Source organism: Microtus oregoni, unplaced genomic scaffold (assembly GCF_018167655.1).
Source record: "Microtus oregoni isolate MIOR12 unplaced genomic scaffold, Mior012 000002F_ref0000024, whole genome shotgun sequence".
NCBI classification, from domain to species: domain Eukaryota; kingdom Metazoa; phylum Chordata; class Mammalia; order Rodentia; family Cricetidae; genus Microtus; species Microtus oregoni.
In genome coordinates, this window is record NW_024543061.1 from 10,800,723 (window position 1) to 10,827,696 (window position 26,974).

At 38.1% G+C, this 26,974-nt stretch overlaps 1 gene segment (V, D, J or C); it reads right to left on the bottom strand.

The window, feature by feature from the left end:
* Window positions 1–18,299: 18,299 nt before the first annotated feature.
* LOC121433366 lies at window positions 18,300–19,001 on the bottom strand. The segment is given in 2 exon segments: window positions 18,300–18,739; window positions 18,953–19,001. Coding segments are annotated over 2 exon segments (489 nt in total).
* Window positions 19,002–26,974: the final 7,973 nt, after the last annotated feature.

Genomic DNA, 26,974 nt, shown 5'->3' on the forward strand with positions numbered 1-26,974 from the left:
CTCTATCTTGGTTGAGTTTTTGTGTGGTTTTGATATCACGGTAACTGTAGCTTCATAAAAAGATTTTGGCAGTGACTCTTCTGTTTCTATTATATGAAACACCATAAGGAGTATAGGTATCAGCTTTTCTTGTAATTTCTGGCAAAATTCTGAATTAAAACCATCTGGTCCTGGTTATTTATTCATTTATTTATTTATTTTGGTTGGGAGGTTTTTTATGACAGCTTCTATACCCTCATGACTTATAGTTCTATTTCAATTGTTCACCTGGTCTTGATTTAATTTTGGTGTATGGTATTTATCTAAAAATAAGTCCATTTCTTTTACATTTTCCAACTTTGTGGCATATAGGCCTTTGTAGTAAGATCTAATGATTCTCTGAATTTTCTCAGTGTCTGTTCTTATGTCCCCTTTCTCATTTTTTCTGATCTTGTTAATTTGCAAGTTCTCTCTCTTCCTTTTGATTAGTTTGGATAGGGGCTTGTCAATCTTGTTGATTTTCTCAAAGAACAGGAGGGAGGGGTAGGGAGGGAAGGTGAGTGGGGGTGCAGGAGGGGAATGGGAGGAGGGGAGGAAATGTAAATTTTTGAGTGGAAAAAAACAATCAATTATGTCAGAAATAAATATAGAAGAAGAAGGAGAAGAATAGTAAGAGAAGAAGAAGAAGAAGAAGAAGAAGAAGAAGAAGAAGAAGAAGAGGAAAGATATTGATTAGTCTGACTTCAGAGCAAGGCCAGTTCAGGCACCATCTCCTCTATTGCTTAGTGTTTTAGCTGGGGTCATCTTTGTGAATTCTTGGGAATTTCTACCACCAGTTTTCTTGCTAACCCCATAATGACTCCCTCAATCAAAATATCTGTTTACTTGTTCTCATCTCTGTCCTTCCTCCACCTTGAATATCCCATTACCTCAAGTTCTCCTCCTACCTCCCCTTCTCCCCTTATCTTCCCCTTCTGTCCCCCATGCTAACCCCAGCCCCATGTTCCAGTTTTGCCAGTCGAACTTGTCTAATTCCCCTTTCCTGGTGGATTTATGTATGTTTTTCTTAGGGTTCACCTTGTTTCTTATCTTCTCTGGGATCATGAACTGTAGCCTCAATATCCTTTGCTTTACTGCTATTATCTCCTTATGAGTGAGTACATACCATGTTCATCTTTCTACATCTGGGTTACCAGTCTCAATTTTTTTTTATTTCCATCCATTTGCTTGCAAATTTCAAGATGTCTTGTTTTAATCTCTAGAAAAATCATAAAGTGTAAATGTGCAACATTTTCTTTATCCCATCTTTGGATGAGGGGAATGAGAGTTGTTTGCAGGTTTATCCTACTTATATGAGAATATGGGTGATCTTTTCATTTTCTAGTGTCTTCTTCAATTTCTTTCTTCAAAGATTAAAGCATCTGTTAAACAGTTCTTTAACTTCTTTGGTTAAAGTTGCCTCAAGATATTTTATGTGATATGGTTGTTGTGAATGGTGATGTTTCTCTGATTTATTTCTCAGTTTCCTTATCAATTTTATTTGGGATTGCTACTGATTTTTTTTAATTGATCTTGTATCCTACCAAATCAATGAAGTGATTTATCATTGTCGAATTTTCCTTGTTGAGCTTTTGGCATCACTTATATATACTGCCACATAAACTGCAAATAACAAAAGTTTAACTTCATCCCAGAAATTCAGGGATGGTTCAACATATTAAAATCTGTCTATGCCATTCACCATATAAATAAACTGAAAGAAAAAATATAATCATCAACTAGATGTCAAAAAAGCATTTGACAAAATCCAAAACCCCTTTAAGATAATGATCATGGAGAGATCAGGAATACAAGGAACATTTCTAAACATAATAAAAGCAATATAAAGCAAGCTGACAGCCAACATCCAATTAAATGGAGAGAAACTTAAAGCAATCCCACTAAAATGAGGAACAAGACAAGCCTGTCCACTCTCTCCATATTTATTTAACATAGTTCTTAAATTCTGGCTAGAGCAATAATACAACAAAAAAAGATCAAGGGGATTCATATTGGAAAAGAATTAAACTTTCTTAACTCTTGGACTCTCTAATGATTATTCTGAAACATGGATACAAAAAACATGATCATAAGTTAAAAGAGCTGTTTAAATGAAGAGATACATAATTTACACCAAGAACAATCCTTATTTCATGTCATACAAATATTTCCTCTAGCCCTTAAACCTTGACACTATACATCAGGTAATCAAAAGAATTAAACTTTTTAAAAAGATATATTTGTATTTATTCTATGTATATATGTGTTTTGTCTGCATGTATGCCTGTGTACCACATTATTGACTGTTGAACTAGGTTTCCAGAAAAGGGCATTGGGTCACCTGCAAATATTGTACAAATGGCTGTGACCTGCTGTATGGATGTGGAGAATTGAACCTATGTCCTCTGTAAGACAAGCAAGGGCTCTTATCTACTGATCCATCTCTCTAGACTAAATTAGTTTTTTTTGTATCTCATAACAACAACAACAACAAAAAAAATCATCTTTTGCTTTGTGAGACTTCTCAACAATAGAAAACAATTTGATTTAATATTATTGGGAAAAAAGAATGCCATGGTTCCAATGAGAGGGTATGTTGGCTCCATTAAGAAGCTTTAAACTAAACGTCATCAGGCGCAGAAGAAGCAGTGAGATGTTATCATGAAATGAAGAACAATAGAAACCTAAATTTAGAATAAACAGGCATCACTGAGAACAAGCCTGATCTTTCTTTTCTTCACTCCAAAGCAAATGCTGAATCCACATGAAGCCTTCACAAGCAGGGGAACATTTTACCCTGTAAGCAGTAACCCATCCTCAGAATCCAGAGTTCCTGTCCATCAGCATCCTGTTTAGGACTCCCAGCTTGGTCTGTGGACCTTGACAAATACTCTAATTCCCCTACTGTGAAACACAAAGCAGATAATGCTGCTAGGCTTGTGTCCCTTTGGATATTCAGTATACTCAGAATTCCACCTAGGACTATAGCGTTTAAGTAAAACTTCGTGTCAGCTAGGAAGTGAGGCTTTTACATAACCAACATTTCCCTTCTCTATGGCACCTGAACTGCATGTACTGACAATGTGAGGAGAAGGCAAACATTTCTGTTTCCAGGTATTTGACAGTCTGAAATGTCTCAGACCCTCTATCCTTGAATATTTTTCTTATACTTGAAGGGACTGAGTGAAACTCAGTATTCTCCAATCAAGGACAGAAGTACACTGCAGCTTGACTGTACCCATAAGGCCCATTTGGTAAAGCCTTAGTCTCCAGGATGTTGTTTTTATTTTTGGTGGTGAAATATTTGTAATTACAGGTCTGCTAGGAAAGTTTGAGATCCCTAACTCTGTGTTCTTGGGAGAACTGTGTGACTGTGATCTCCCCCTCTTTCCTGTCCACAAAGATCGTAGATTTGCTTCAAATACTCATGTCCCAATGCCTCAAAACAACTGCACACAGGGCCTTAATCCCATTGAGCAGAACATCCTAATGAGCAAAATTAAACTCATTATCTAGTGATTGAAACAGGGAGGCACACCAAGCTTCACATTTTCAATGTCATCAAATCAAGAGATGCTTAAGTCATTGCGCAGCAGAGCACTGTAACACTCACTTCCACGGATGGTAATGCAATGATTTTCACCATTGTTTTTATCCAGTGACCCTGGGATAATGATGTGGATTGAATTCTTGTGTCACACTGTTATCACATCCTACAGGAATTCTTTATTAGTGAATGTTAAAGATTTTTCCATCCTCTGTCTTCTATAACTTCATTATTTAACATCCCAATGATTTCATGAATGGATCTTTAACTTTTTTTTTTTAATTGGTTCCTAGCCATTTTGTTTTGAAGCTGTGAATGGAATTCACTCCTTCTTTCTTAGGAAGTTTGTTACTTTTACACAGAAAATCTACTGACATTTGTCTGTTGACTTTATATAGTGCTCTTGGTTTATATCCGGTCCTTTAGTGATAGAATTTTCAGGACTAACAATTCTGATTGAATTCCGAGAGTCTTTAAGATTAAGAATGAATTGTGCTCATTTGACTTTTTTCATTTTTTCTCAGTCAGGTTTGTGCATTTCTCTGAATAAGAGTGAGGTTGGACATGTGCACTTCTCTCATTTCAGAATTGTGAAGAAGTGCTCTGTTTTTTCCTACTTAGTATAATTATAAGAATGTTTCTCTCATTTATAATTTTGGTTTTTGCTTTAAATTATTTTGCAGTGTTATTAAAAATTTCTTTCAGAAACCCTTCTTTGTTTCATTGTTTTTTTAATCCCTTTTAACTGTCTTGTCAATCAATTACAACACTGTCCAAGAGACAAACAATAAAAATAGCTTGTCTGAGAATTGTCCAGATATATCCTTCTCTCATTCTCCCCAACCTTTGTTGCTAAAAGGCCGCTGCACTTTTGATCAATAATGAAGTTCCGTGGATAGGGACCTAGATCTTTGGTTCTGAGCTGACACCCACATAGCATCCATAGCTCTCTGGAAATGCTTCAGGGACATGAAGTTGTGCAAGCCTCTCTTGTGTCCTCTCTCATTTTGAATTGAAGTCAGCAGACCTTTCTGAAATTAGCCACCCAGAATCTTTGCATGTGTATATGCTGGCCATTAATCCAAGGTTTATTCAACTCCTTCACAGCCTTCTTAACATCCTCATCCATCATCAAGGAGAAAGTCGACATAATCCAACGCTCCAAGTGAACTCTCATGTTGTTGAAGACATTCATCTCAGCCAGTACTTGGGTTTCACATTAGTGAAGACTTCCTCAAAGAACCCATCACATTGCTTCTGTGCCTCCATGTCATTCCAGAACACTGTGAGCTATCAGCTGTCTGTGCACTGTTTGGAGATTTATTTGATGTTTTCAATCAAGATGGTCTTGCTAAGGGTTAGCATACTGTATCATCAAAAAACATCTTCAATTTTGAAAGAGAATGAATAGTTGACATTGTCTCTTTGGGTTCTGACAATAGAAACCAAGTACTCTTCCTTTTTCCAGCAGAACCTGCATACAGGGCTGCACATGCCAGTTATTGTGTCCTACATTTGTAACTATATTCAGAAAACATCCTTCTACTGCTGGCTCATTCTGGGATTTATCCTGAGTTTAAATGAGTGTGCTATACTTACCAAGATGATGACAGGATTTCTGCTTCTGAAGCACTTTGTGCTGAGTTGGAGTTAATATTTTTGGGTTTGAGCCATGCTTTCATTCCTGCATAAAAAACAATTTGGTTACAGTTTACACTCCTCTGATTGTATTCTTAGATTTCTATGCAAGAATTAGGAGGTCCTTGTGTTAATAAAGAAAATTCACCTCTTATCTCTGTATTTTTTCCTTTTGAATCTTGATTTTGATATCTGGATAATCCTGCCTCCCCAAATGAAGTCTGGTTGTATTACTTTCTTTTCTTTCGCATGGAACAGTTCCAGGGGTGTGAATGTTATTTCTTCTTTAAAGGGTCACCATAATTCTGGCAAATACCTTGTGCTTCACTTTTAAAAAAAATATTTGTATTATAATTTTGAAATGTTGGACAATAAAAAATGCAAATATTTTTTTACTCCCATCCCAGAAAGAAAATTAATATTAATGAAGGCATTAGGACCTAGAGACAGTTTCCAAATAAAGCCAGGTAGAGAACAGAGGGAAAGTTGTTGGGGGAGGGATCCTCCAGGTTTTCAAGCTTCGAGAGATCTGTCAGAGCATGGTAGATTGCAACATCTGACCAACAGGGCCTCCCAGCATCTATCTAGGTTTGTCTTATAACACTGTAGTCCAAAGTCAATGTGTACACATTTGGAACTTATGGTGACTCATTTTCTTTATGGCTGCCTTGGCCCATTAATTCAGCACTGTTCAGATTCCAATGTAATAGTTTTTACCATATGTGGTGATATTTTTTGTGCATTAACAAATAAAGCTTGCCTGAATATCAGAGTGCAGAATTAGCCACAATTGTTAACCACAGAGGCTAGACATTGGTGGCACACACCTTTAATGCCAGCTTTCGGGAACACAGAGGCAGACAGATCTCTGTTAATACAAGGCGACTTAGGGATACACAAAATTGATTCAGTCTAAAAGAAAAACAGCTCACACAAGTGATCCCAGCACTTGGCATCACATGCCTTTAACCTCAACTCTAGGGATGTGGAGAGAGGAGTGATATGGCTCAGCATAGAGAGGAATAAAAAGAGAGGAGACAGGAGCTTAGGAATTCAATCTGAGCAGTCAGTCTGAGCAGTCAGTCTGAGAATACAATCCGAAGAGGCAGTCTGAAGACAGGATCACCTTTTTGATCTGAGTATTGGTAGAAGTAAGAACTCTAATGGCTGACCATTCTGCTCCTCTAATTCTTCACCTTTCATCCCTGATAGCTGACTCCACGGTTTTATTAATTAAGACTATTTGGAATTTGTGCTACAAGCATAATTAAGCCAGCTTGGTTTTGGACCCCCATTCTCTCAGAATATTTACTTTCAACATTTGACTCTCAGCACATGTGTATAGTTAACAGGTACTTGTGGTTGAATAAAAGAAACAGTTGAATATATTTTCAATCTAGTCTAAAAATATGTGTGTTATTCTTGAGAAATGGGATCACATAAGTTTATTAATAAATGTTTATTAATTTCTATAATTTTGTTGAGGATTCTTAATGTAATAGATTGTTGATTTATCTTCCTCTGCCCTAATGCTCGACTACATTGGAGTTCCTGGCTTATAGTGTTGGACACGCTGATATCTCCTTTCCTGATAATAATTATTCATCTAGTTCTCTGTTGAAAGTATAATTTTTCTGTGCTCTCCTGATTGAGATGATCTTTCTTTTTCTATGTACATAGTATTACTGTTGTATTCTCTAAAGTGCTATTTTCATCGTCATGAACTGCCATCACTTGTGACTTTCTTGTAATGTCTTTATTTCTCCCTAAATTTAAAATACAATTTTGCTGAACTTAGCTCAATTATTCCTGCATATTTCTGAAATAGATTGCTCCATGCTTTTTCAGTCTTTAAGGATTTGAAAGAGAGTTCAGGAGTCATTCTCATTTGTCTTTATAGTTGACTTAGCACCTTACCATTGCATATTTTGATATTTATTCTGTATTTTGCATATTTTACAGAATAAGCACAATCTACAATATGGAGGGATAACTCTCCAGTGATAGCTATCTGGGTAGCTAAATGCCTTTTTTCATTTACTATTATTTTTCTAAATATGATTTTTTCCTATGCTTTCTTTATTCAATATACTCTATGTCTTTAGTTTTTCAGCTCTTCTATATCTTATGCTTCTTAGTATTTGTGTCTTCATCATATGCTAGAATTCTTTGACATTATAATCATCATATATTTTTTAACCAATGATGTTTCAAAGCTATGTTTTTTATCAATTTCAGTCTTTATACAGGATATACTTTCTTCCACTTTATTAGTCTTATGGAGATTTTTTTTTGTTCTGTGTGAAAGGAAAAGTATAGGCCCAGAAACCAAAAGATTAATTCTCAGCACAAAGCATATGTTATTTTTTAATTCTTTTTTATTGAGAAAAGGAAAAACAGTTTCCCCCTCCTCCTAGCCTCCCATTTCCCTCCCCCTCCTCCCACCCTTCTCCCCCTCCCCCCACTCCTCTCCTTCTCCCTCTCCAGTCCAAAGAGCAGTCAGGGTTCCCTGCCCTGTGGAAAGTCCAAGGTCCTCCCCTCTCCGTCCATGTCTAGGAAGGTGAACATCCAAACTGACTAGGCTCCCACAAAGCCAGAACATGAAGTAGTATCAAAACCCCGTGCCATTGTCCTTGGCTTCTCATCAGCCCTCATTTTTCGCCATGTTCAGAGAGTCCAGTTTTTTCCCATGCTTTTTCAGTCACAGTCCAGCTGGCCTTGGTGAGCTCCCAATAGATCAGCCCCACTGTCTCAGTGGGTGGGTGCACCTCTCGTGGTCCTGACTTCCTTGCTCATCTTCTCCTTCATTCTGCTCCTCATTGGGACCTTGGGAGCTCAGTCCAGTGCTCCAGTGTGGGTCTCTGTCTCTATCTCCATCCATCACCAGATGGTGATATGCAAGATATTCGTCAGTATTGCTATAGGATAGGGTCATTTCTAGTTCCCAATCCTCAGCTGCCCAAGGAACTAACTGGGGACATCGCCTTGGGCTCCTGGGAGCCACTAGAAGTTCAAGACTCTTGCCAGCCCTAAGGTGGCTCCCTTAACTAAGATTGTGCTTCCATGCTCCCCTATCCAGCCTTTCTTTATCCCAATCCTCCTGTTTCCCCAAATTCCTCCCATCCTCCCTTCTCACTTTTCTCTCCCCATCTCCCCTTAACCACAACACAGCACACCCCCAAGATCCCACTTTTCTCCCTGGCAATTTTGTCTACTTCCCATAGGCAAGAGGATAACTATATATTTTTCCTTGGGTTCACCTTCTTATTTAGCTTCTTTAGGTTCACCAATTGTAGACTCCATGACCCTTATTTATGGCTAGAAACCATTTATGAGTGAGTACATCCCATGTTCATCTTTTTGGGTCTGGGTTACCTCACTCAGGATAGTGTTTTCTATTTCCATCCATTTGCATGCAAAATTCGAGAAGTCATTGTTTTTACTACAGGGTAGTACTCTAATGTGTATATATTCCACACTTTCTTCATCAATTCTTCCATTGAAGGACGTCTAGGTTGTTTCCAGTTTCTGGCTATTACAAATAATACTGTTATGAACATAGTTGAACACATGTTTTGTCATATGATCGGGCATCTCTTGGCTATATTCCCAAGAGTGGTATTGCTGGGTCCAAGGGTAGGTTGATCCCGAATTTCTTGAGAAACTGAAACACTAATTTCCAAAGTGGTTGCACAAGATTGCATTCCCACCAGCAATGGATGAGTGTACCCTTTCCTCCACAGCCTCTCCGGCAAAGGCTATCATTGGTGTTTTTGATTTTAGCCATTCTGACAGGTGTAAGATGATATATCAAAGATGTTTTGATTTGCATTTCCCTGATTGCTCAGGAGGTTGAGAATGACTTTAAGTGTCTTTTAGCCATTTGAACTTCTTCTGTTGAGAATTCTCTGTTCAGTTCAGTGCCCCATTTTTTAATTGGGTTAATTAGCTTTTTAAAGTCTAGTTTCCTGAGTTCTCTATATATTTTGGAGATCAGACCTTTGTCAGTTGCAGGGTTGGTGAAGATCTTCTCCCAGTCAGTAGGTTGCCTTTTTGTCTTAATGACAGTGTCCTTTGATTTACAGAAGCTTCTCAGTTTCAGTAGGTCCCATTTATTCAATGTTGTCCTTAATGTCTGTGCTGCAGGGGTTATACCTAGGAAGCGATCTGCTGTGCCCATCTCTTGTAGGGTACTTCACACTTTCTCTTCTATCAGGTTCAGTGTGTTCGCACTTATATTGATGTCTTTAATAAATTTCGACTTGAGTTTTGTGCATGGTGATAGATATGGGTCTATTTTCATTCTTCTACAGGTTGACATCCAGTTGTGCCAGCAACATTTGTTGAAGAGCTTTCTTTCTTCCATTGTATACTTTTAGCTCCTTTATCAAAAATAAGGTGTTCAGAGGTTTGTAGGTTAAAATCTGGGTCTTCTATACAATTCCATTGGTCGACTTCTCTGTTTTTATGCCAGTACCACACTGTTTTCATTACTGTAGCTCTGTATTAGAGTTTGATGTCAGGGATGGTAATACCTCCAGAAGATCCTTTATTGTATAGGATTGTTTTGGCTATCCTGGGTTTTTTTTTATTTTTCCATATAAAGTTGATTATTGTCTTCTCAAGATCTGTAAAGAATTTTGATGGGACCTTGATGGGGATTGCATTGAATCTATAAATTTCCTTGGCAGAATTGCCATTTTTACTATGTTGATCCTCCCAATCCAAGAGCAGGGGAGGTCCTTCCATTTTTGGTATCCTTTTCAATTTCTTTCTTCAATGCCTCAAAGTTCTTGTCAAATAGATCTTTCACTTCCTTGGTTAGAGTTACCCCAAGATATTTTATGCTGTTTGTGGCTATCGTGAAATGTGAAGCTTCTCTGATTTCCCTCTCTGCTTCCATATCCTTTGTGGATAAGAGGGCGACTGATTTTTTTGAGTTGATCTTGTTTCCTCCCACATTACTAAAGCTGTTTATTACCTGTAAAAGTTCTTTGGTGGAGTTTTGGGGGTCGCTTATGTAGACTATCATATCATCTACAAATAACGAAATTTTAAATTCTTCCTTTCCAATTCGAATCCCCTTGATCTCATTATATTGTCTTATTGCTATTGCTAGAACTTCAAGCACTATTTTGAAGAGGTATGGCAAGAGTGGACAGCCTTGTCTTGTTCCTGAGTTTAGTGGGATGGCTTTGAGTTTCTCTCCGTTTAATATGATGTTAGCTGTTGGCTTGCTGTAAATAGCTTTTATTATATTTAGGTATGACCCTTGCATCTCTAATCTCTCCAATACTTTTATCATAAAGAGATGTTGAATTTTGTCAAATGCTTTTTCAGCATCTAACGAAATGATCATATGTTTTTTTCTTTCAGTTTATTTATATGATGGATTACATTGATAGATTTTCATATATTGAACCATCTCTGTATCTCTGGGATGAAGCCTACTTGATCATAAAGGATAATTTTCCTAATGTTTCTTGGATACGGTTTGCCAGTATTTTGTTGAGGATTTTTGCGTCGATATTCATGAGTGAGATTGGCCTGTAATTCTCATTCTTGATTGAGTCTTTGTGCTGTTATGGGATCAGAGTGACTGTAGCTTCATAAAAGGAATTTGGCAATGACTCTTCTGTTTTTATATTGTGAAATACATTAAGGAGTATAGGTATTAGGTCTTCTTGGAAGTTCTGGTAGAATTCCGCATTGAAACCATCTGGTCCTGGGCTTTTTTTTTGTTATGGAGGTTTTTGATAACAGCTTCTAATTTTTGGCGACTAACAGGTCTATTTAGGTTGTTCACCTGGTCCTGGTTTAACTTTGTTATATGGTATTTATCTAAAAAAAAGTGTCCATTCCTTTTACATTTTCCAGTTTTGCGGCATACAGGCTTTTGTAGTAAGATCTAATGATTCTCTGAATTTCCTCTGTGTCTGTGGTTATGTCCCCCTTTTCATTTCTGATCCTGTTAATTTGCATATTCTCTCTCTGCCATTTGTTTAGTTTGGATAGGGGTTTATCAATCTTGTTGATTTTCTCCAGGAACCAGCTTTTTGTTTCATTGATTCTTTGGATTGTTTTCTGTGTTTCTATTTTGTTGATTTCAGCCCTCAGTTTGATTATTTCCAGTCTTCTACTCCTCCTAGGTGAGTCTGCTTCTTCTTTTTTTTTTCTAGAGTTCAGGTGGGCTCTTAAGTCTCTAATGTGTGCTTTTTCTGTTTTCTTCAAGTGGGCACTTAGTGCTATGAACTTTCCTCTCAGGACTGCTTTCATAATGTCCCATAAGATTGAGTAGGTTGTTTCTTTATTTTCATTGAATTCGAGGACGACATTAATTTCTTTCTTTATTTCTTCCTTGATCCAGGTGTGGTTCAGTAGTTGACTGTTCAGTTTCCATGAGTTTGTAGGCTTTCTGGGAGTAGTACTGTTGTTGAATTCTAACTTTAATCCATGGTGATCTGATAAGACACAGGAGGTTATGAATATTTTTTGTAACTGTGGAACTTTGCTTTGTTACCAAGTATGTGGTCAATTTTCGAGAAGGTTCCATGAGCTGCAGAGAAGGTATATTCTTTCCTGTTTTGGTGGAATTTTCTATAGATGTCTATTAAGTCTATTTGCTTCATTACCTCCATTAATTCTCTTATTTCTCTGTTAGGTTTCTGTCTGATTGACCTGTCAATTGGTGAGAGAGGAGTGTTGAAGTCTCCTACTATTAGTGTGTGTGATTTGATGGCAGCCTTGAGTTTTAGTAATGTTTCTTTTATCTACATGGGTCCTTTTATAATAGGGGCATTGATCTTCAGGATTGAGATTTCATCCTGAAGAATTGTTCCTGTTATGAGTATAAACAAAAAACAAGTTTCCACCTCCTCCCAGCCCCCCATTTCCCTCCCCCTCCTCCCACCCTTCTCCCCCTCCACCCACCTTTTTCCCCCTCCCCCCACTCATCTCCCCCTCCCTCTCTAGTCAACAGAGCAGTCCAGGTTCCCTTCCCTGTGGTAAGTCCTAGGTCCTCCCCCCTCCGTCCATATCTAGGAAGTTGAACATCCAAACTGGCTAGGCTCCCACAAAGCCAGCACATTAAGTAGGATCAAAACCCCGTGCCATTGTCCTTGGCGTCTCATCAGCCCTCATTGTTCGCCATGTTCAGAGAGTCCGGTTTTATCCCATGCTTTTTCGGTCACAGTCCAGCTGGCCTTGGTGAGCTCCCATTAGATCAGCTCCAATGTCTCAGTGGGTGGGTGCACGCCTCGTGGTCCCGACTTCTTTGCTCATGTTCTCCCTCCTTCTGCTCCTCATTGGGACCTTCGAGCTCAGTCCAGTGCTCCAGTGTGGGTCTCTGTCTCTATCTCTATCCATCACCAGATGAAGGTTCTATGATGATATGCAAGATATTCGTCAGTATTGCTCTAGGATAGGGTCATTTCAGGTTCCCAATCCTCAGCTGCCCAAGGAACTAACTGGGAACCTCATCTTGGGCACTTGGGAGCCCCTCTAGGGTAAAGTCTCCTGCCCACCCTAAAGTGGCTCCCTTAACTAAGAATTGTGGTTCCATGCTCCCCTATCCACCTTTCCTTTATCCCAATTCTCCTGTTTCCCCAAGTCCCCCCTCCTTCCCTTCTACCTTTTCGCTCCCCATCTTCCCTTACCCCCACCCCACCCCACCCCCAAGATCCCAATTTTCTCCCCGGCAATTTGGTCTACTTCCCTTAGCCAAGAGGATAACTATATGTTTTTCCTTGGGTTCACCTTCTTACTTAGCTTCTTTAGGTTCACCTATTGTAGACTCCGTGGCCCTTATTTATGGCTAGAAACCAATTATGAGCGAGTACATCCCATGTTCATCTTTTTGGGTCTGGGACACCTCACTCAGGATAGTGTTTTCTATTTTCATCCATTTGCATGCGAAATTCGAGAAATGGTGCTGGCACAACTGGATGTCAACCTGTAGAAGAACGAAAATAGACCCATATCTATCACCATGCACAAAACTCAAGTCCAAATGGATAAAAGACCTCAATATAAGCCCGAACACACTGAACCTGATAGAAGAGATAGTGGGAAATACCCTACAACAGATGGGCACAGGAGATCGCTTCCTATGTATAACTCCAGAAGCACAGACATTAAGGGCAACATTGAATAAATGGGACCTACTGAAACTGAGAAGCTTCTGTAAAGCAAAGGACATTGTCACTACGAAACAAAGGCAACCTACTGACTGGGAGAAGATCTTCACCAACCCCGCAACAGACAAAGGTCTGATCTCCAAAATATATAGAGAACTCAGGAAACTAGACTTTAAAATGCTAATTAACCCAATTAAAAAATGTGGCACTGAACTGAACAGAGAATTCTCAACAGAAGAAGTTCAAATGGCCAAAAACACTTAAGGTCGTGCTCAACTTCCTTAGCAATCAGGGAAATGCAAATCAAAACAACTTTGAGATATCATCTTACACCTGTCAGAATGGCTAAAGTCAAAAACACCAACGATAACCTTTGCTGGAGAGGCTGTGGAGGAACGGGTACCCTCATCCATTGCTGGTGGGAATGCAATCTTGTGCAACCACTGTGGAAGTCAGTGTTTCGGTTTCTCAGGAAATTCGGGATCAACTTACCCCTGGACCCAGCAATACCACTCCTGGGAATATACCCAAGAGATGCTCTATCATATGACAAGGGCATTTGTTCAACTATGTTCATAGCAGTATTATTTGTAATATCCAGAACCTGGAAACAACCTAGATGCCCTTCAATGGAAGAATGGATGAAGAAAGTATGGAATATGTACACGCCAGAGTACTGCGCTGCGGTTATATTTGTTTTTATCCTGGAAAATTTTGTTTTCTCCATTTATCGTGAACGAAAGCTTGGTTGGGTATAGTAGTCTGGCCTGCATCCATGGTCTCTTTGTTTCTGTAGTACATGTATCCAGGACCTTCTGGCTTTCGTTGTTTCCATAGAGAAATCAGGTGTATCTGATAGGTTTACCTTTATAAGTAACTTGGTCTTTTTCCTTTGCAGCTCTTAATATTCTTTCTTTTTTCTGTATGTTTTGTGTTTTGATTATTATATGGCAAGGAGATGTTTTTTTTTTGTTTTTTTTTTTTTTTTTTGGTCCTGTCTATTCAGTATTCTGTATGCTTCTTGAACCTTCGAAGGAATATCCTTCTTTAGGTTGGGAAAGTTTTCTTCTATAATTTTATTAAATATCTTTCTGGACTGTTGAGCTGTACTTCCTCTCCTTCTTCTATCCCAATTATTCTTAGTTTTGGTCTTTTTATTGTGTCCCAGATTTCCTGAATGTTTTGTGATGAGAATTTGTTGGCTTTGCTGTTTTCTTTGATCAGTGTGTTTATTTTCTCTACGATATCTTCAGTGTCTGAAATTCTTTCTTCTATCTCTTGTAATCTGTTGGTAGTACTTGTCTCTGTAGTGGGTGGGTCACCTTAGTGTAGGAGCAGAAAACTGTTCTTGAGCACTGGTTCTAGCATACAGCAGGGCAGGGTTGGGGAGGGGTGCTGGGGGGCTGGGTTGTGCATAAGAAAGACAGCCCTGCATAAGGAGCTGGCGGAGGGGGGGTTGTGCTCTCTTCTGGGACAATCTGCCCCTGGATAGCACACACTGATCCGTCCAGATGGAACTCCTCAGTACCTAAACAGGGCTGCCTGGTAGCCTGATGATCCCGGGACAAAAGGAAACACCGGGCAGGCGGGGAGAGATCCAGGAGAGCACAGGCACCCCTGGAGCACAAGCTGAAGGTGCTTGGGCTCCCTTACAGGGGAGCTTGATGCCTGCCTGGTAGGCAGGCACTCACCCTTCTCGGTGGGTCGCCTTAGTGTAGGAGCAGACAACTCCATATGTTTGTTTTTCCCTGGATGAGCAGAAGGCAAGGAATAAGAGAAAAGGCAGAATATAGAGGAAGAGTGAGAATGGGATTGTAACCCTGGAAAGGGGGTAGGAGTATTTTTCATGGATTAAAAAGGACTGTCTCTAAATAAAGAGACAGATAAAGCACATAGGAAAATGGTAGTTTTATGAAGGCAGAAACCCAGTGATAGGATGAGATGTTTAATTTTAGTGGGTTTGTTAATTAGGAGAGCCAATGAGGACTTTGATTGCTGGATTTTGGTGCTTTAAGAGTTGGACCTTGATTCTGTCTTAAAGTGGAAATAAAACAAAATAGAAAAGATATTGGAATATGACTGCTTTCAACTCATTCTGAAGCCATGCCCGACTTTAACTTGTGGTCTTGATGCACCATCAGATCTCCTCACTTCCTGAATCGTTAAAGCTGCTTCTCTCTGGGTTTAAATTATCTTCCGTTTTGAATGAAATATGCTACATTCCTCAGCCCAGGGATCTTCTTCAGGGAGATCTATTACCTGTGCTAAATTCACCCCAATACCAAGGCTTGATAGTTGCATAATGAAGACCCTGATAGATGGTATCTGGCTGATCTTTGCACTGGGTGGACTTTACAAGACTCCTGTGTTAGATTCTGTTCCAGTCACCAGCACAGCGGGATCCTGATTAACTCCCTGATGAGGGAGGCACTGAGCCAGAAAGTCTCAAACAATAGGTGATCCAAACACAATTCATATTTGGCTCAGTAAATGACCTTATTTTATATCAGGTTTGCCTTCATAATTATGTTTTCCTGAGACTAATATAATTTGTTGGCATGCACCATCTGACAACAGAATGAAATATGTGGAAAGCAGTGGATGAGGGCAGAGAGTAGTGAGGGAAGCTAAAACATTTCTGTGCATAGGAACACGCTTAGTTAGAGAAACTTACCTGCTTGGTACATAAAAGTTTGAAGTGGCAATGGCCTTTAAAGTGTATCCAATTGAAATGAGACCACAACAATGGATGATATGGCTTCTAGGAATCACTCAGGTATTATATATAAAGTGATGGAGATGGTGACCACATTGGCAGTGCGTGAGAATTCTTCTGATCAGCATAGTGAGACCACACTGTCCATCAAGTGGATCACCAACATGCTGCTATAAAATGGTCTATTTTCCTGGGCTCTCTGTTGTAACTTCTCAAGTTTGCCATTGAGTAAGTGCAGCTGTAAGATACCAAAACTTTATTATGGGCACCAAATTTTGAATTTAGTATAAATTTACCTTGTACGTATGTGCTCTTCTTCTATTAAATTTGAGTTATTAAAATAAAAAAAAAGAGTTGGACCTTGATAGCCTCTGATTGAAGGATTGTCTATATAAGCAAATAGATCTTGTGTCTTGCTTCAGGAATGTAATCTAATAGTTTTAGCAGAGGTCGAGGCAAATGGGGAGAAAGGGCAAGGCCTACCAGAGCCACATGCTTGCACTTATAGGTGTCCCTTCACTGTGTGCTGTATTTGATACACTGAAATTTTACTAACATTTTAATTGTGATTTTCCCTTGTTCACTTATTCTGCCATGTTGCTGATTATTTTTATTATTATCTTTGGCTGAATAAACATTTTGTTTGTATCTGTTGTGGTAATTAACTACTTTATGAATATGTTTTTAAATTATCACTCGATATTATACCCATTTCTGATCTTTGAGTTGAATCCTTGAGTGAATTAACATCCTTTGGTGTCTAATTTTGGTTTGATTTTTCATGATCTTATGTTTGTGTATTATAATTCATATCTGTGGGTTTAAGTACCTCTTTTCATTTATTTGAGGCTTTTCTAAATGTACCAAACTTTATTCAAGGTCTCACTGACCAGAGGCAGTCTGCTTCAAGGTATTTGGAAATCTCCATTAATTTTATGCAATTTGTAACAAACTTGCTCCATGACATATCTTCAAAATAGGATAAGTTTCTTAATTAGGATGTGGACATAATTAGAATATTTTTATATATGGGATAACAATATATACCCCTTAAAAACTGAGCCTTATTAATTGATATGACATATAAATACTTGAAGGCAGGATTTATTGATACAATATTGTATCAACATTAAGAGTGCAGGATGGTGCCTTTGTCTCCACAATTGGGAGTCAGATACAGAGTCTTCAGGAGGAGATGCGAACCTGAAAACAAAGACAAAAAAATTCCACAATTTCCTTCCTTTACATACTTAGAATCCACATATTTAGAATCTGCCAAGGCTATGTGTTTGTGTGTGTGTGTGTATATTTCTGTATGAGTTTGTGTATGTTCCTGTGTGTGTATATATATATATATATATGTGTGTGTGTGTGTGTGTGTGTGTGTGTATGTATGTATGTATGAATGTGGATATATGTGTATCTCTGTGTATAAGTGTACATGCGTGTGTATGTGGGTATGCGTGTATGGGCATGTGTGTATGAGCATGGATGTGTGGGCATTGGAGTGCATATAATATGACAGAGAGAAAATTAGAAGATACTCTGTAAGAAAAGATTGCAGGAAAGGGAACAAGAAATGGGGAAGGTTAAGTACATATGTTCAAAATATATGACATACTGGAAAAATCTTGCATTTAAGAAAATTATGTAAAGTAAATTTAAATCAATAAAAGACTTTAAGAGGCAACAAGGTGACTCACATGACAAAGACACTTGACAGCAAGCCTAATATCAAACCCCAATTTGATTCCCAGAACCCAATTGACAAAGATAAGATCAAGTCCAGGCTGTCCTCTAACCTCCATATCTATACCATGTCAGATGTACAACTAGAAATATACACACACATATAGACAGACACACAAATGTACAATCTTATGGTCACAGAGAAAGGTACTTAACTGACTAGAACACAATAAAAAGTTAAAGAAAAAAAAAAAACAGAAGAACTGGACGCCAGTAAGGAAGTAAGAAGCCTTCTAAAATATATAAATGCAGGGAACACTTTTCCCTAGAGCTTCCAAAATGAAATACAGCTTGTAGTCATTATCACTTCAGCCCATAGAGTCTACTGACTGACACTGGAACAACAGAAGTATAAAAAGCTAAAGACCTCATATATTCAAGAAACAGAGCTTGTGGTAACTTAGTTCTCCTTTGCAGTTTTGTATAAAACTTTCATACCAAAAACAAAAGAGACATTGAATGCATTGCAGTTTGCTGAGCTCTGCAAACTTTTTCATCAGAGTTTCAGAAACACTGACTCTAAGGCAGAAGGGTGAAGTGTAAAGGACCAGGGCTGTGCATGATGAAGGCAGATGGTGAGACTCTCAGAAGAGGTTTTTGGTGGAGGCTGAAGCACTGTGGGAGGAATGCTATACCACTGCTGGCAGTAATAAACAGCCAAGTCTTCAGCCTGGACACTGTTGATGGTGAGAGTGAAATCTGTCTCAGATCCACTGCCTGTGAAGCGATCAGGAACCCCAGTGTACCGAGTGGATGCCCAGTAGATTAGTGTTTTAGGAGACTGCCCTGGTTTCTGCTGGTACCAGTTCAAGTAGTTCTTCTTGCTGTTACTGTTGTAAAGACTCTGACTGGCCCTGCAGCTGATAGTGATCTTCTCTCCTACTGACACAGCCAAGGAAGATGGAGACTGGGTCATTGTGATATCTGCACAGGCACCTGCAATCAGGAAAACAAATGATCATATGTAATAAAAAAACACGCAGAATTTAATACAGATAAAATTTGTCATTTTATAGCCTCATAATGTCATATTGCCAGAGTGTATATCTTTTACAGTAGTGTAAGAAATAGTGTCCTAGTGCATATTGTAAATTTCTTTTATACAAAGAAGTGACTCCAAAAAGATTATAATACATTTAAATTTCTTACCAGACACCCAGAGCAACAGGGACATGAGTATTTGGGTCTGTGACGCCATATTGTTCCCTCTGCCTTCCTGATGTAACTCAGTTCTTTCCAAAAAGGCCTGCTTTATACATTCTGAGCAGCTGGGCTGGGCTAGAGTTTCTCATGCAAAGCAGTAATCAAATACATAAAGAAATGTCTGGACAGTGTATGTGAGTGACTGGTGTCAATCAGTAGGCAAAAATACAGTTGTGGGTAGTGTGAGCAATCCCTGAAAGTGATCAACATACTGCTCTCACAGACAGAAATCAATGAGGTGTTCTAATATCAACTTTAGGCTAAAATGCCTTACATATTTAAGTCAGTTTGCTTTTACTGCAATGTTTGGAAATTTATCTCATATTAACATTACTAGGTATATAATAAAATATATTAAAAATCTCACCATAGCAAAAGTAACCTAGAGTAAGAAAATATAAACTAGAAAAAAGGAGTGGAGATAGGAAAATGGGAAAGGTAGAGAAAGTGTATATTGAGGCTAAATTTGTTTATCTCCCATCTGTAAATTTCCTCTTATACTGAAGACAATGAACAATGAGCCCCAGTTTCTTAGCTACACAAGGAACAGAGATTCAAAGCAGCTCAGAATTCAGTCTATAGAAATTCTGGGGAACATTAATTTAAGATTAGAATGAGAGCTTTAATCACAAAGCAAAGGCAAACCCAGCAGAAACTAAAAAGTATCCTTCACACAATTTCAGGGAACTGAAAGAGGACACTGAATTTGGGAAAGAGGGAGTGGAACAAAACAAACAAGATTTCTTCAAGTAGTTATGGCTATAGATCAACACTGCCAAGAAACTTCATTCCAAAAACTCATATTCTGGAGTAATCTTTAAATTAGCAGTACTAAAACTGGATAAAATGGTACTATTGACATAGTAACAAGCAAAAACCTCTGTAGCAAGGGGTAAATCCATGATAAATCAAGTATTAATTTTCCAGAAACCAATAGACCACAACATCAGAAATGGTTGCCATCCTAAGACAATAATGTTTGAGTATGAATGAAAATCTATAGCAATAACAGAAATCAATTCCATGACTGGATTTAGACTGTGAACTCTGAAAGTGCATATAAGAAATAAATTACAAGCCCAATATTTTGTGTAAAGTGTAAGAAACAGAAAAATGAAAAAGTAAACTATCATGGCAATTAGTAGAGATCATGTCTGTAATCCCAGAAAGGGAGAGACATAAAGAGCAGAACTCTGAATTTGAGGTCAGCCTAAGGTACAAATTCCAGGTCAGTCTACTCTATGCATGGTGATAATCTCTCAAAAATGTCTGTCATTTATCAAGGAATTACAATATAACTCAAGTGCTTGATATCCAAAGCAAAGTAGTTAACTGACACTGATATTTTAGCATTAAGACAAGAGTATTATTGAAAATTAAATATACATTTAAGTATATGAATTTCACATTTATTTTATATTTATTATATAATTTTATACATCTACATTTTATATGCAAAAATTTTAATTATTTCTAATAAGCATATTTAGATCTCTTTTGTAAACTGCTTACCCCATCATAACAGAGAGACAAGCTGTATGTGGAATAAGGAAGGTCTGAATATCAAGGTCAAGAATATGACAGATGAGACACTGTCAAAGTGAATGTCTAACAATTTGTGCTGTGCCCTCTAGCTTAGACAAACTTTGTACTTTTTTTGTTACAGCTGCAGTGACTCATATTGTGATTTCCCGTCATTGACTGCTGCTTATTCCGATTGAACGCATGGAGACATAGGTTTTACAAATTCAAAGGCTCCTGTTTTTGTGTTTTCACAGTATGTAAACGGAGAACATAGAGACTAAAAGGATAAAATTCCCATGTTCTTTTGTACAAAATAGAAAAGACAGTCCTTAGTTTGTGCTTTTACAACAAATCAAGTTTAAGTCCTGGTGCATTAGATTCCTTGGGCTATGATTAAAAGTGAAGAAAAGAAGAAGTTAAAGAAGCATGGAATCTCAACAGGATGAAGGTGAACTTCCGTGTACAGGTCTACTAGAAATATTCCTGACCATGTGTATATCACATAAAATACATATACTTCCACAACCATGTCTATGGCTACACTATTCGCAATAGTCAGAATTTAAATCGACTCAGTGTCTACCAACCTATAAATGGATAATAAAAAGGGGACATATCTGCAAAGAAATTTACTCAGCTCTCATAAAAATAGAAATCACATAAATGTATGAATTTTTACCTGTGGCTATATATACATACATATATATTTTTTTCAGAAAGACCCATTACATATACAAATACAATACTTACATATCTGTCTTTAGATTTGAAATTCAGCCAACTTCTCATCCAGGCTTATTAATAGTAGTCTTGATTAGCAATACCACTCTTGGGACTATACCCAAGAGATGCCCTATCATACAACAAAAGCATATGCTCAACTATGTTCATTGCAGCATTGTTTGTAATAACCAGAACCTGGAAACAACCTAGATGGATGAAGAAAGTATGAAATATATACATATTAGAGTACTACTCAGCAGTAAAAAACAAGGACTTCTTGAATTTTGCAGGCAAATTGATGGAAATAGAAAACACTGTCCTGAGTGAGGTAAGTCAGACACAAAAAGAGGAACATGGGATGTACTCACTCATATTTGGTTTCTAGCTATAAATAAAGGACATTGAGCCTATAATTCGTGATCCTAGAGAAGCTAAATAGGAAGGAAAACCCAAAGAAAAACATATAGGCATCCTTCTGAATACTAACCTTCATCAGGCGATGAAAGGAGACAGAGACAGAAACCTACATTGGAGCACCGGACAGAAATCTCAAGTCCAAATCAGGAGCAGAAGGAGAGAGAGCATGAGCAAGGAACTTAGGACCGCGAGGGGTGCACCCACACACTGAGACAATGGGGATGTTCTATTGGGAACTCACCAAGGCCAGCTGGCTTGGGTCTGAAAAAGCCTGGGATAAAACTGGACTCGCTGAACATAGCAGACAATGAGGACTACTCAAGAACAATGGCACTGGGTTTTTGACCCTATTGCATGTACTGACTTTGTGAGAACCTAGGCAGTTTGGATGTTCACCTTACTAGACCTGGATGGAGGTGGGTGGTCCTTGGACTTCCCACAGGGCAGGGAACCCTGATTGCTCTTTGGGCTGACGAAGGAGGGGTACTTGATTGGGGGAGGGGGAGGGAAATGGGAGGCGGTGGCGGGGAAGAGACAAATCTTTAATAAATAAATAAATAAATATAGTAGTCTTGAAATCCTCTACATCCATGATGCTTTCTTACTGAATATTGCATCAGTAACTGTGGCAGTTATTGAACAAGGTGGATTATGTGTCTAATCCTGGCACATGAGTCTCTGAGTCAGAGCCTTTGAAATGTCAAGGCAATCTTGGGAAACTTAGTGAGACCAAATAATAATAAAAAAAATGTTTTTACCAACAACCATAGTTGTCTTACAATGAGATGTTTTTGAGTATCCAAACAAGAATGTAGCCTTGATAACACCTTGACTGTAACCTGTGAGGACCTGAAGAGATGAACCAGACACCACCTGCTCAGATTATTGGTATTGAGCTCATAAATCATGCCATTATTGCTCAGAGTCTTAGCTGGGGTCATACATATGGATTCTAGGGAAATTTTCTAGCACCACATTTCTCCCTAACCCTGTAATGACTCCCTCCATCCAGATACCTCATTTCTTATATAGTGATATTCTAATACTATTTCATCTGCTACAAAATTGATTCAGGATACTATTTTTTTCTGTTTTATTGAGCATGTTGATAAGTTCTTTGATCTGTGTATTGTATTTGATACATTGAAATTTTAATTCCCAGCACTTCAATTGTGTTGTTTCACCTGACTCACTATTTCCTGCTATGTAACTGATTATTTTATCCATTTTGCTTATCTTTGCATAATATCACTAGCTTTCCTCATTACAGCCTTGAAAGAATATTTTTTTCATTGTATCTTTTCCAGTGAGTCACCATTTTATGAGTATGCTTTTGAAATATTCACCCAGAAATTTACCTATTTCAGATCTTTGAGTTGAATCCTTGTGAGAATTATGATCCTTTGGGAGATGTCATTTTTCACTTAATATTTGTTTTTATTTTTTTCTTTTTTAATGATTTATTTTTATTTTAAGTGCGTTGTTATTTTGCATGTCTGATTCTCTGGAACTAGTGTTACAGAAAATTATGAGCTACCATGTGGGTGCTGAGAATTGAATCTGGGTTCTGTGGATGAGCAGTCAGTGCTCTTAACCATTGAGCTATCTCTCCAGCCTGAAGATTTTTATTTTACTATGCATACAGTGCAACTTAACTTTTTTTTTTTTTTTGGTTTTTCGAGATAGGGTTTCTCTGTGGCTTTGGAGCCTGTCCTGGAACTAGCTCTATAGACCAGGCTGGTCTCGAACTCACAGAGATCCGCCTACCTCTGCCTAGCGAGTGCTGGGATTAAAGGCATGCGCCACCATCGCCCGGCAACAACTTAACTTTTAAGGATCTTGAATTCCTGTGTTACAATTCATATCTCTTGGCTTAAACACCCCTTATGGTTTAGTTGAGACTCTTCTAAATTTATCAGCTTATACCCAAGGGTTTACTGCCCAGAATTAATCAGTGAACTACTCAGTTTTAAGGCTTTGGGAGATCTCCAGCAGTTGTATGTAATCTGTAACACACTTGTTGATTAGTTAGTACATTGTTTTTACACGAAAAAACAAAATATTCCCTTCTAAAACCATCAAGCTTTATCAATTGATATAAAACGTTAATACTGAAAAGTAGCATTTGCTGTCACAAACCTATATTCGACACTAATGTGAAGGAAAGTTTGTCAGTTTTCACAACTGGAAATAAGATGTGGAGAATTCAGAGGAAGATATGACCCCAGCAACAGGGACAAGAATTATCACATTTTTTTTTTCATTTGCAGATCCTAAGTGTGTGGATTCTGGGTATGTAAAGTTCATATGTATGCATTATATAAATATCATGTATGTGGATATGTGCATATATGTATTTCAGTGTATGTTTTATCTGTGTATGTATATGCATATATTGGGTGAGTATGTTTGTATTTTGACACTGACAGAGCGATAAAGGTTCAATGAGGCCTAGGGAAAAAGATAGTAGGAAAGGGATGAAAAGTGGGGAATGTTAGTGCATATGGACAAAACATAAGAAATATTAGAAAAACAGAGAATTTAAGAAAATTGTGTAAAATGAATTTACATCAATAAAATATTTTAAGGGGAAGCAAGATGACCAGATAGCAAAGAGACTTTCCACCAAACCTGAGAAAACCAGAGCTTGATACCCAAAACCGAAATGACAAAGAGGCAATCAAGTCCAAATGTCCTTCTGAGCTCTACGAATATGACATGCCACATATTCACCTAGGGACATGCACATGCATATATACAGATAGAGGTAATTAATTAACTAAAGTATAGTAAAAGTTAAAAGAATTCACGAAGAAAGAAAAGAAATAGATGAAATATGCAGCAGTAAAGAAGAAAGAAATCATTCCAGAATCTGGTAAGTGCAAGAAACACTGCTTTCTAGAGCTTCCAAACTAAAATACAGGTTGCCTTGTCATCAGTTCAGCTCATGAACACTTCTGATGCACATCAGAACTGCAATAGTATAAAAGATAAATATTGCAACTTCAAACAACAGAGTTGGTGGTTATGTGTTACAGAAGAAATAGAAAGGTAATGCTGAGTTTTCCTTAGCATTATCTTATAAAGCTTTTTTTCCTACCAAAAGACAAAAGAGACATTAAGCCCATTATGTTATTCTGGGCTAAGCAAACATATTTCATCAGAGTTTCTGGCATGCTGGCTCTCAGGCAGAGGGGGGAATGTGAATATTTATAATTCTTTATGGTGCAGACTGTTGTTGAGACTCTTAGAGCAGGTTTGTGTTGAAGGGTGAAGCACTGTGGATGAAGTGCAATAATGATGTTGACAGTAATAATTTCCCAGATCGTCAGCAAGGACACAGCTGGTGGTGAGAGTGAAATCTGTCTGCAATCCACTGCGTATGCTGTAATCAGGGTCCCCAGTGTTCCAAAAGAATGACCTGTAGATCAGCAGTTTAGGAGACTGTCCTGGTTTCTGCTAGTAACAGGCCAAATAGTGCTTAAGGCTTGAGTAAAGACTCTGACTAGACTGGGAGCTGGTGGTAACCTTCTCTCCTTCATACACAGTCACATATCATGGACATGGAGTCATCATAATTTCCATGTGTTTGTGGGCTTTATGGAATTAATATTGCCATTGACTTCTACTTTTAAACCATGGTGATCTAATAAGATACACGGAGTTATTCCAATTTTTTTGTATTTGTTGAGGTTTGTCGTGTTACCGAGTATGTGGTCAATTTTTGAGAAGATTCCATAAGGTGCTGAGAAGAAGGTATATTCGTTTATGTTTGGGATGGTGATCTTTTAAAGAAATAACCCCTTTTATTATCCATAATTCTTAACTGGTGTGGTATTGTTTTGAGGCTTCATCTGATGCAGAGCGTTTGGGTTTAGAACCTTCTCTTTCAGCAGGCCTCAGTCTCTGTGTGGAGACAGCAGTTCATATAGAATCTCACACAGAGGCTTTTCTATGGATCATCTGCAGTTCTTTTCTCTTTACAAGCCTTGGATTGGCTTCAAGTACCCATGTACCCCAGCATTTGCCTCCCACCAAAGCGCACTGCAGACATTTCAATGAGATGTGGACTTCCCCCTTCTGAGCTAGCTGTTCTGAGACATTCTAATGATTTGTTTGCATTTGCCTATTCCATTGCTCTAGACATCTGCAGAGCACACAGTCTGTGATTTATCTTTTAGCAATTGTGCTCTAAAATCAGATTTCAGACCAGCCACAGATAAATTCACATTCACCTTTGCATCCCTCTGGGTTAGTTTTGTAGGTGGCCAGAGACACCTACTGGCAGGTAACTGCTAATGCACCTAATCCAGCAGACTGAAACCCAGGAAAGATTTCACATCCTGAATATAGAGCATAAATTGCTAATTTAAAAGAACAAGTGTGATCCTATCATAAATTTTCTAGTAAAGTCTAGGTTATCATCTGTGGAAGCAAAGTCCTATGAAAAATCTCCTAGCACAATGTATAATTACCTTTGGATAACAGGATTGAAGCTTCTGTAGGGAACTGTCTCAACAATCATATAGAGATATGTCAGGCTTCCTGTCCTTGAGACAGTCTCCAAATAAATACAGGTAGAGAACAGGGTGTCTTTAACTGGGGAAAGGTATTAGGAGAGGTTTCCTCTATGTTTCCAAGTTTAGAGAGTTCTGCCAGTCCATGGTAGTCTGCAACCTCTGACTAACAGGGCCTAACAGCATCTATCCAGGCTTGTTTTAAAATACTAAAGTCCCAAAGATTGATGTGTATGTATTTGAAGCTGTTGTGTTCTTTTAGTAACTCATTTCTTTTTGTTTGAGCACTGTTCAAATTTTAATGTAACAGACGTCAACAGAGCTATGCCGGCTTGGTGTGGGGCGCCCATTCTCTTTGTAGATTTGCTTCTATCACTTGATATTCGACATATGTGTACTGTTCCTAGGTAGATGTGTTTCTTCAAGAAAACAGATAGCTGGATAGAGCTTTTATACCTAGTCTAAAAATATGTATTATTCTTCCTTAATTGGGGTCAGATAAGATTATTAATAAATGTTTATTATTTACTATCATTTTGATAGGATTTCAGTGTGTTTTAGATTGTTATTTATTTTCTTTTTCCCCTACTACTTAACTATATTGGAGTTTATGGCTTATAGTATTGGACATACTAATATCTCTTTTCCTGATAATTATTTATCTATCTCTCTACTGGCATTAACATTTTGTCTGTGCTCTCATGATTGAGGTGGACTTTCTTTTTTCTGTGTGCATAGTATTTTAATGATGTATATGTATGTGATGCTATGAGGGTATGTGGGGGCC